This window comes from Haliotis cracherodii, unplaced genomic scaffold, assembly GCF_022045235.1.
Source record: "Haliotis cracherodii isolate W230 unplaced genomic scaffold, xgHalCrac1.p SCAF_19, whole genome shotgun sequence".
NCBI lineage: Eukaryota > Metazoa > Mollusca > Gastropoda > Lepetellida > Haliotidae > Haliotis > Haliotis cracherodii.
This window is the reverse complement of record NW_027266274.1, coordinates 5,836,908-5,846,567: the sequence shown is the minus strand read 5'-3', so window position 1 is coordinate 5,846,567 and position 9,660 is coordinate 5,836,908. Positions and strand designations below refer to the sequence as shown.

The 9,660-nt window shown below is 40.8% G+C and overlaps 1 protein-coding gene across 1 annotated transcript; it reads right to left on the bottom strand.

Annotated features, from left to right (window-relative positions):
- Positions 1-1,538: 1,538 nt before the first annotated feature.
- LOC139466905 (uncharacterized) lies at positions 1,539-7,605 on the bottom strand. Its single transcript, XM_071248630.1, has 3 exons — positions 7,587-7,605; positions 3,815-4,006; positions 1,539-2,926 (listed from the first exon to the last, which is right to left on the bottom strand). Exons 1-3 carry the CDS (start codon positions 7,603-7,605, stop codon positions 1,539-1,541), a joined length of 1,599 nt encoding a protein of 532 aa, XP_071104731.1.
- Between the last annotated feature and the right edge of the window lie 2,055 nt (positions 7,606-9,660).

Here is a 9,660-nt window from a genome sequence, read left to right as displayed (position 1 = left end):
ATCTTGCAGACGGATTAGAAAAGCGTAATTCATGATTGTAATGCCAAGCCTCAAAGGCATGATTTTAAACTCACGTTAAAATAATTGATGTAATAACATGATGTTAAAACAATAACGTTTCCTAAAATGTAACCGAACTATGTCGAAGCTAATAAAGTAAACTACGTTTATAACGAACACTTTTGTCCCGAACTGACGGATATAACTCCTGTATATGGCCTGTATATGTGCCTATAACGAACTACGGTTTTAACGAACTAAAATTAATGGTCCCTTTTAGTTCGTTATAACCGTAGTTTGCTGTATTGTATCAATTTTATAAATTATACCGCAAATCAGAGTATGCGTTACGATCTGCTAACTGACGGGTTCACTATTTGACAACTCGACCTATTCAGTATGACAGTTTATTTACATGACAATATGGAATCGACATTTTACACTAATGCTTCCAGTATTATCAATAACAAAAATCCATTTCTATATATTCTGATTTTCGAGGGAACACGTATCATGCCCTTTGTATTTCCAAACAACATAATTCAACCGAGACGTTGGCGAAGACTCGAGCCGCAGGGAAGAACATGAAGCGTTTTTTTCTACAGATCAAAGTGAATACGCAATTATTTTAAGCACTGGATAACCTGTCCTCAAGAACGACGTGCTGTGGGATCTGGCACCACAGGGTTTACAGTGAATTGATGCAATACCAATGCTCTATTGCTGCGCGAAGTGTCAGTATCGGGAAAAGCCGAGTGAACCAACATGGACCTCTGTGGACCCACGGTATTGGCTTCATATGAGATCTTATGAACAGATATACTTTAAATAACACTTACACAGTGTTCAATAAATATTAATTATGCTATATGTGCTCAAGTTGGAATACCCATGCAAATTCATCACCTTATATTGACCCTTTCCTTTGTTAATTGACGGTCATCATTCCTGGTGAGGCTCTACGTCATGTCTGGTCAGCGTAACCTGACTTAGAAATAGTCTGCTGAGAATATGAAAAAAAGCATCCAGAGAGAAGTTAGTCGTGGCGATTATTAGAGGAAATATGGTAGATGCTTGACTGCAGGTCATCATAATACTGTATACAGGGTCAATGGGTGGCCTTGTTGTTGAAGCCTCCTCACAGGGTTCAAATGATTTACAGAATTTGTTTTTTTAAATTAAGGCACCAGATATAAAACTAGTCAGAATCACCAGTTTTACAACTTTTAAGCAAAAAACCCCGGAGCCGAGACTTCTGCAGTGTTATCCACATACTCACGTCAACAACATTCACGCTCGGGCCTGGAATTTGGACCTTTGCTCGCGACACCATTATTAGGTTTTTAGTCAAATATATTTACAGATTCGTTGGGAATTAAATTGACTGTCCCCATAATAAAGATGTTATTCCACATTTGTTAAAGTTAGTGTGAAGGATTAGAAAACACGTCTAAGCCTATTTTCTGTATGGCTTGAATATTTTATGCATATAACATCCTCCATATTGTGCTTGTGTGCATACGTCAAAGTACACCTTTTTACATCTCAATGAACCAATCAATTTTTGCCACGTCATTGACTATGCTGTGCTTTCCGGCGGACCCAATGTTATATCTATACGTCTTGTAGCTGCCCTCTGTCGTTATGATGGATGATACCACGCCACATGTGTCCGTAAAATGGAAGTCATTTCCTGGGCCTAACACCAAATCTACGTTGTGGATAATATCCCCTGCTATGTGACCTGTGCTTGAAACATCCACAGCGTCCACCTCCAAAGCCTTGTACATGCCATTTGTGTGAAGCACACCAACTCGGAGTGATCTCCCTTCATTGACCTTGTTTAACAAATCTGACATTGACCCAGACAGCACAGCCCCGGTCCCGTCTATGGTGAAAACTTTTTCCCACTGTCGTGAGTCTAGAAACCAGATGGAGGGTTTCCCACCCTCTGTTACATCCTCGACGACAGCGGACTCAGGAACGTGGATGCACTGAACATCGCGACCTGTCGTTGAAGCCATGATCCACGCTTGACGAGACCCGGATGAGAAGGCATTTTTATCAGATGGTACCCAGAATTCTTTGATACTTACAGTCACGTGGCCGTCGTGTAGAACTACTTCCCGTGCCTTTACTATCACGTTTCCAACCTTAACCATGATGTTGTGTCCATGCTGTACCCCGTTGGTTAAATGACGGATATGTTTGTGCTTGTTTGAGGATGAGGCCCTTGTGTCAAAGGCATGGTGCCAACACGTATCGGGACACCAGGGCATGGTAACGGATCGTGGCTCCGCATTAAGAAATCCGCCTGCAACAGACCATCTTATGATATCTACTTTCCCCGACGTACCTTGTTTTTTAACAAACCAGTAACAAGGGATCGTGAATGAAGGCTGTGAATCCTGGGACATATGACCGGTTACTTGCCCATATACAGTACTGTTACTATCATCTACCTCGTACGTATCAAAGTTAGGATCAATTTCCCCTTCAAACAGACTGGTCAGAACAGATCCTATATCATTGGCAGAGGATGTGGATACGCACTGATCGTCTTTCACAAACCAAACGAAATCTCCGTCATACCTGTTTTTCCTGGCGTTCCCATCGTCATCCACTGACAAATGAGTATTCTGTGCGTCCGACAGAAACAGCTCGAACTCACGCTTAGGGAATATTTCAAAGGAGTCCCAGGACGATTTACTCAGCCCTCTTACTGACTGGCCCCAAATTTTCCATAACGATTGGACGTCGTTTGAATGGAGGTCCATAACCTTGGTGGAAAGTTTAAAATCAGCTTTGACGCGGAGTTTAGGTTTACAGGCTGCGGAAATTTGAGCATTTAACTTAAATCTCTGGAGAATCGGCGTAGTTGATGCTGTTGTCTTGGCCACCCGTTGCCATGTACTGTGAGACCGTGCTGCAATATATACAACACGCAGCTCATTGAAACATATAACAATCAACTTTGTATTAACGCTTCTTTAAATAGCAGTTATACATGAAGCTCATCACAATGGGAGGAGAGCCCAAAATGATAGACGTTTACCAATTTTCTGAAATTTCGTGGTGCTGACAAACCAAATAATTATTATCAGTACGATGACCTACAATCAGCAGATCCTGGCACGGACCAACGGATACATTTCTGCTGAGCGGATTCCCTCGTCTCAGACGATTGAACAAGCTTTATAATACTGATGACTTTACTGACAATGGCAATGTGCACTGTAGTAAATCTTAGTCAGTAAGACTAACAATGGCTTCAGAGCGCTTTATTCATGTCATCAGAAAGTAGAATTTGACGAATAGTTTTGATACTGTTTGTTATTATATACCCACCGCCAAAAGAAACGAAACCATAGAAATATATTGAGAAGTATGTACGTTAAGAAGAGATGTTTCCAATGTGTACCTATTAATGAAAAAACTAACAATCAGTCAAGTGTTACCACTGAGTGTCTTTATTCTTATCACGATATGCTGAACTTTACACGCTAAAACAAATAAGACGTTCGACAAATGGTGCGTCTCGAGTTATGGATCTATGATACACATGTGATGCGCCATGAGCGTCGGTCCCCAAAACATAACAAAATATTCGTTTGTGAATATATATTGAATATGAGTAATTCATCATATAATAACCAACATGCATGTATGGTATTCGCGTTTCTTTTGTCTATATCGTGTATTGTATGTATGCATTGTTTTATATATGATAGTCGTATAGTGATTCGTTTCGATGCACCGATACGTTGATGAATCTTTCCAGCCCCAATGCTTTGTATGACGTAGAATCACTCACCTGTACAAACCAAGTCTGTTTGTGACCAAGTTCCATTAGACAGGCACACGGATGTTCCGGTGCCCGATGAAGAATACCCCTTCACGCAGAATGAGTTGGCTTCAGCGCCAAACGTCGTCTTGACGTAGTCGACCATGGCGCCGTCCTTATATGGAGGGAAGCCGCAGTCTACAACTGAGTGTCCTTCATAATCTGAGGAGATTCAAAACAATTGCTCAGAGAGAAACCTTGTGTGTCTCATACTGTCTCATACTGATAATCCAATTAACGCTTGTTGTAATCCGATTCATTCCTAAAGACTTCCCTATTTATACTTTCACTATAGTCTTCATGATGGCAGTAAGAAACCCCAGAGAGAACAACCCCTATCTCACACATACGTGTTTTGTTGGGATCTAAACTGTCATCGTCAACGTTTGTTTGTTTGTTTGTTGTTTAATTCCACACTCAGCAATATTCCAGCAATATGACGGCGGTCTATAAATAATGAAGTCTGGACAAGACAATCCAGTGATTGAAATCATGAGCATCGATCCACGCAAATGGGATACCATGACGTGCATCAGCCAAGTCAGCGAGCCTGACTACTCGATCCCGTTAGTCGCCTCTTACGACAAGCATAGTCGCCTGAAGACCTATTCTACCCCCGGAACTTCACGGGACTCAACGTCAAGGATGCTGCAGTTCACTGTTCATGGTTATTTCCTTTAACCATTGATTCCAATTCTAAATTCGCTTAAATATCTGATCCCTGGGCTGTGGGTGAAAGCGTATTTTAGATGTGCTCATTGTGATGGTTTAACCACACAAAGTTGACACGCCATTTGTGTACATTTGAGGAGTTATTTGCATATTTCGTTTTAAATATTCCGCAATTCACTTTAACATCACCCACTGGCCAAGCCGCTCCGATTGTCCTGGCCCGACTTTTAGGCAATCCCGTAATATAAATTTAGTTATATTATTTACTTCAGAAATATCACTCAGCAGTCATTTTGTGTTAAATATTCTGCATATGTGTTGAAACATTAGGGTCTGTGGAAAATCAATCCATTTAGCACTGAGACTGACAGTTGAGGGAATTATATAAAGAGTGTCAACAAATTATTTCAAACTCTCACTTGGCATGAAAGGATTGATGAACAACAAAGGGAAAACAATTAGTTGACTTTTCATACTTGTATTATACACGGCATACACAATCATTCATGAAAAGCACCCTCACAAATATCATATTGTGACTACTTAGTCCCCCACATATACTACAGTGGTCGTCTTATCCTAGATTTCACAGTGGTTGTACGTTTCAAAAAGCCTTTCGAGTGCTTTTGAGGGTGGTATTAAAATACGGTGAAGTGTGATCATTTTGTTCCTGTGTATAAACTATATTAGTCACCTTAAAGTAGGTATAAATTAGGCTGTTTTGATAAGACAAGATAAAATATTACTCAGCATTATAATGTTGAATTTTAATATCTTCCTGAAGAAAGAGCTGCATAATGTAATCAGCTTAAAAAGTGACCCGATCAGTAATTATTGGATATGGCCACAAAGGGCTACCCATTTAGGATTAATTTCCAAGCCTACTTTAACCCTAAGTGGGGTTCATCTTTGACCTTCAATGTTTTCTAACTAAGTACAACCTTTGTCATATGACTCTAGCTTATAGTTTAGCTCTCATTTATTGGCATCACGTTTGGTTAATTACAAAATGTGTAAGAATTTAACAGCCTGCAGGAAAAATTACAAGACAACTTAGGAACCAAAAACTCCTATGTCTCTAGATAAGAAAGATATATATGCCAATAATATGCTTAGTCATTTCTAGTAGTAAACATGGGTGCTCACTCTAACAAAGATGTAATAGCGGGGTGGTTCAGAGGGTCATTATCTTTTGAAAGGCCATTCCAGGGACCCTGACCTTCAATGCAGATCCCTCAAAACCTTACCAACTCAAACCCCCATCCCCACCCACCCATAGGATGGTATGTATCAAATTGCATTCAACTACAGGGAACGATTCTTGATTAATGCAAACATAAACATTTTCTAACCTATGATCTTGAGGATGAATGTGACCTTCAATAGTAGTGACACGTATTTAGAGAACATTCAAAAGATCTGCCCAGGAAATAGACCAAACATGAGTTCCCTTGTTCGATTCAGTGTTACAAAGAAGAGATAGCACATAATGCCTTCCATATAAAAGTAGAACATAGTTACCGTTCTCGGATATCAAAGCATTTCCATCAATAAATAATACATAAGTATTCAAATGATTTTACCACTACATGCATCATATTTAACACATATCAGCAGATGATGAATACATTGTAATGAAAAGGGGAAGCACTCTTTACGAAAGACCTTCACTGACATTGGCCTTCCAAATATGTTATTTGCGACCTTTTCCAATCTGGGCCCCGCTCTAATGGTGGCGTGTACGTGTTTCACTGACCAACATTAAATCCTCCGAGTTATTATGAACATATTAATCATTATTATTATTATTGCCCATGGCAGCATTTTCACTTATGCTCTAATTCTAAAGCCAAAGGTAATATCTGGTCATGGCTAGTCACAGCTGACAGGCAAATGTATTTCTTATTCCCAAGACCACATGCTTGCTGCATATCAAAATCCATAATCAACATGCAGAAAATGAAAAATGATCAAAAATGACGTTTTCAGTATGGCTGCCTTGAAGGCAATGTTTAAAATTTGATCAAGCTTTTGTGAGATATTTAGAGACATCATAGCTGGGACAATTTCTACAAAATATCAGCTGGACGATCAATAAATCCATTCCTTGTCAACTTTGAAAACCTTGTCATGAATTTACCTTGTTCACCATGAAGATTAAATGAGCTACTGATACGATCATACTTGACAACTAAACATTACACATGTACTGTTCCTAAGGTACTTTATTTGATGATGAAATATTCATAAGTCACACCTCAAGTGATTCACAACATCCTCCCACCACCCAGTGTATTATATCTCTATTCTATTAAGACCACGGTACTGACGGTCATGTTGGATTTCCGACCAAACACCTACATGTATAATCGACATAACTTTTAAACTAGACACGGCACCTAACTTCTTCAAACATGGCATATAATTGGTATATCAACAAGAATACAACCAATTACGAACAAAATATAATTCTCACAGATCCATTTTTACAGACAGGTCCAAAAATGGTGGCAAAGTTGCCATCATCCTTTGATCAAAACTGTCTCCTCAAGAATCTCAGATAATATACTGAACCAAATTAAAAACTTCACAATCCTTAAATTTTAACATTTTGACCAGTTATCATTGTGGGCCCTTATTGTGTATTTAAACAGTAATGGCCACGTATTGTCTGCATATAACACCCGTTTTTGTGCAGGTGAATCGATCAAAATCATGTGCACAGCACTATAGTGGCAAAAGTGGTTTTTCACGTGCAACTGGTCACGTGGCCATAATACCGCACGTGTTTTAAGCCATACTTGTTAGCAGTCATTAAAAATAGGAGAAAAACACAAGAAAACAAAAGTCTTTACGGCCATTGGTCATGCCATGCCTTTCAAATGTGCAACGTGAACGTGCCATTGGCATGTTGCAGACGGGAACGCCCGTAGCTGAAGTCGCAAAGGATCGTCAGATTGTCTTACGTCACCTCCGTAACCGATTTTTGACGGCTACATCAACCAGAAATGAACTGTTTAGGGGTAGACTGAGTGCGCAAACTGTTCGAAACCGTCTGAGAACTGCTCACCTTCAAGCACGACGGCCATACTGCGGGTCGATTCTGACTCAATTACACAGACGCCAACGTCAATTGTGGACACAGCGAATTGGAATCAAGTCGTCTTCAGTGATGAATCCCGATTTAATCTTCGATTTGCTGATGGTACGGCGAGGTTGTGGAGGCGCCGTCATGAACGTTACGTGTTGTGTACAGGAAGTTGACAGAGTTCGAGGCGGAAGTGTCATGGTGTGGGGTGCTTTCTGTGGCAATGCACGTTCCAGGCTTCTTGTCATCCGTGACAACCTCAACGCTGCTGCTTACCGCGACCAGGTACTGGCACCAGAACTTCTGCCTTTTATGGCAGCACATGGACTCGGTTTCCTACACGACAATGCCAGACCCCACACAGCAATTTTGACAAGGAATTTCCTTCAGAATGCGGCAGTCAACGTCATGGACTGGCCGTCAAGGTCTCACGACCTCAATCCCATCGAACACGTCTGGGATGCTCTTGGCAGAAATCTGAGCACTCTCCAGAACCAACAACAGAATTTGTAAGATCTTGGCACCATTTTGCAGCAACAATGGCGTCGTCTTCCCAATCATGTGTTCACATGCATCACAAGGTCCATGCGGAGGCGTTGTGTGGCAGTTGTCAACGCACATGGTGGCCATACACGCTACTGAACTTGTGTGCCATCAGATTCTCGTGCTTGGGACTGATGATTTAAACTGTTGATGTTATTACCAAATACCGTAGGTATTATGGTTACCACCGTTAATTAAAATCCTTCTTTGGACATTAATGATTAAAAATTACCTTCTCTGATATATTTGTCCGTTGTATATCATATATGGAATTACTTTTAAAAATGTGAAGTTTTTAATTTGACTCAGTATAGTTCAATCTTCACTGCTGAGGCCAAAGCTATCCTAACAGCTTTAACCTATATTAAACAGCACAACCAATCAAAAACTGTCCTCCTCTTCCCAGATTCATTGTCTTGCCTTCAGGCACTTAAAAGGGTCTCCTCAAATCATCTTATAATCTAAGATATTTTTGAACTGTATAATGAGCCTTCTACTGGCCAATGTGACCAAGTCATGCAGGCATAACAGGTAACTCAAAAGCTGATGCTGCAGCTAAAGCAGCTCTTGACAAAGCGTTATCCCCACTCCTTATCCCGTACAGCGACTTCAACCCAACAACCAAAAGGTATACTCAGGATCTCATGGAATAGACATGGGACGACCAGGTAGGAATCAATAAACTTCACGAATTTAAAACAACAATCGGTCATACCGACTTGGGTTGTCAGTCAAGACATTATGAGGTCGTTTTACGACGATGTCGTATTGGCCACAGTCGGTTTACCCAAGAATATCTGCTTAAAATAGATGAAAGGTTCACCGTCAAGCATATACACTCTTCAAAAAAAGAAACGCACAGGTAGAGTTTTAGTAAATTTATTGTAACTAACAAAGGCGATATATTTAATTGGATATCAAAGATACAAATATGAAATTTTGGAGCTCGATAGTCACATGTTGTCGTTGTACAAAGGCATTGAAAACCGTTCATTGTCATGTCACCTAAGGCCACAAGGTTGCACTGAAATCTGTATCTTGTGTGACCGCCCCGATTTCCTTGGCACTGACCGGATAAGTGTACCAATTCTGTCCTGCGCAATTCTGCGCCATTCTGCTTATTATGCTTTGGCCAGTTGTGGGAGTGCCTGCGGGGTGTTCTGACCTTCATCCCAGAGGTGTCCGATTGGTTTGAAATCTTGAGATCTCGACGGCCAGGGCAAAACGTTGATGTTGGATTTATGAAGGTAGTCTACCGTGACACGAGCTCTGGCGGTGGAGCTTTGTCCTGTTAAAACAGCTCCCCTGGCGGTCAATGATTGGAAGAAGGTGAGGTTGAAGATTTGATTCATGTAGCGATTTGCCTGAACCTAAACCAAGCAGGATCTCGTGGTGTACGATATAGCCCCCACACCATGACACTACCGCCACCGAATTTGTCGAATTCACGTACACAATGTGGGGCAAAACGCTCATTTCGCCAACGATAAGCACGTTGTCTTCCATCTCGCCG

What these genes read in the sequence shown, in the direction of transcription:
- LOC139466905 (XM_071248630.1), bottom strand. An exon ending in AACAGACTTGGTTTGTACAG is followed by an intron (nt 2,927 to 3,814) that starts GTGAGTGATTCT and finishes TATATATTGCAG; the next exon opens with CACGGTCTCACAGTACATGG.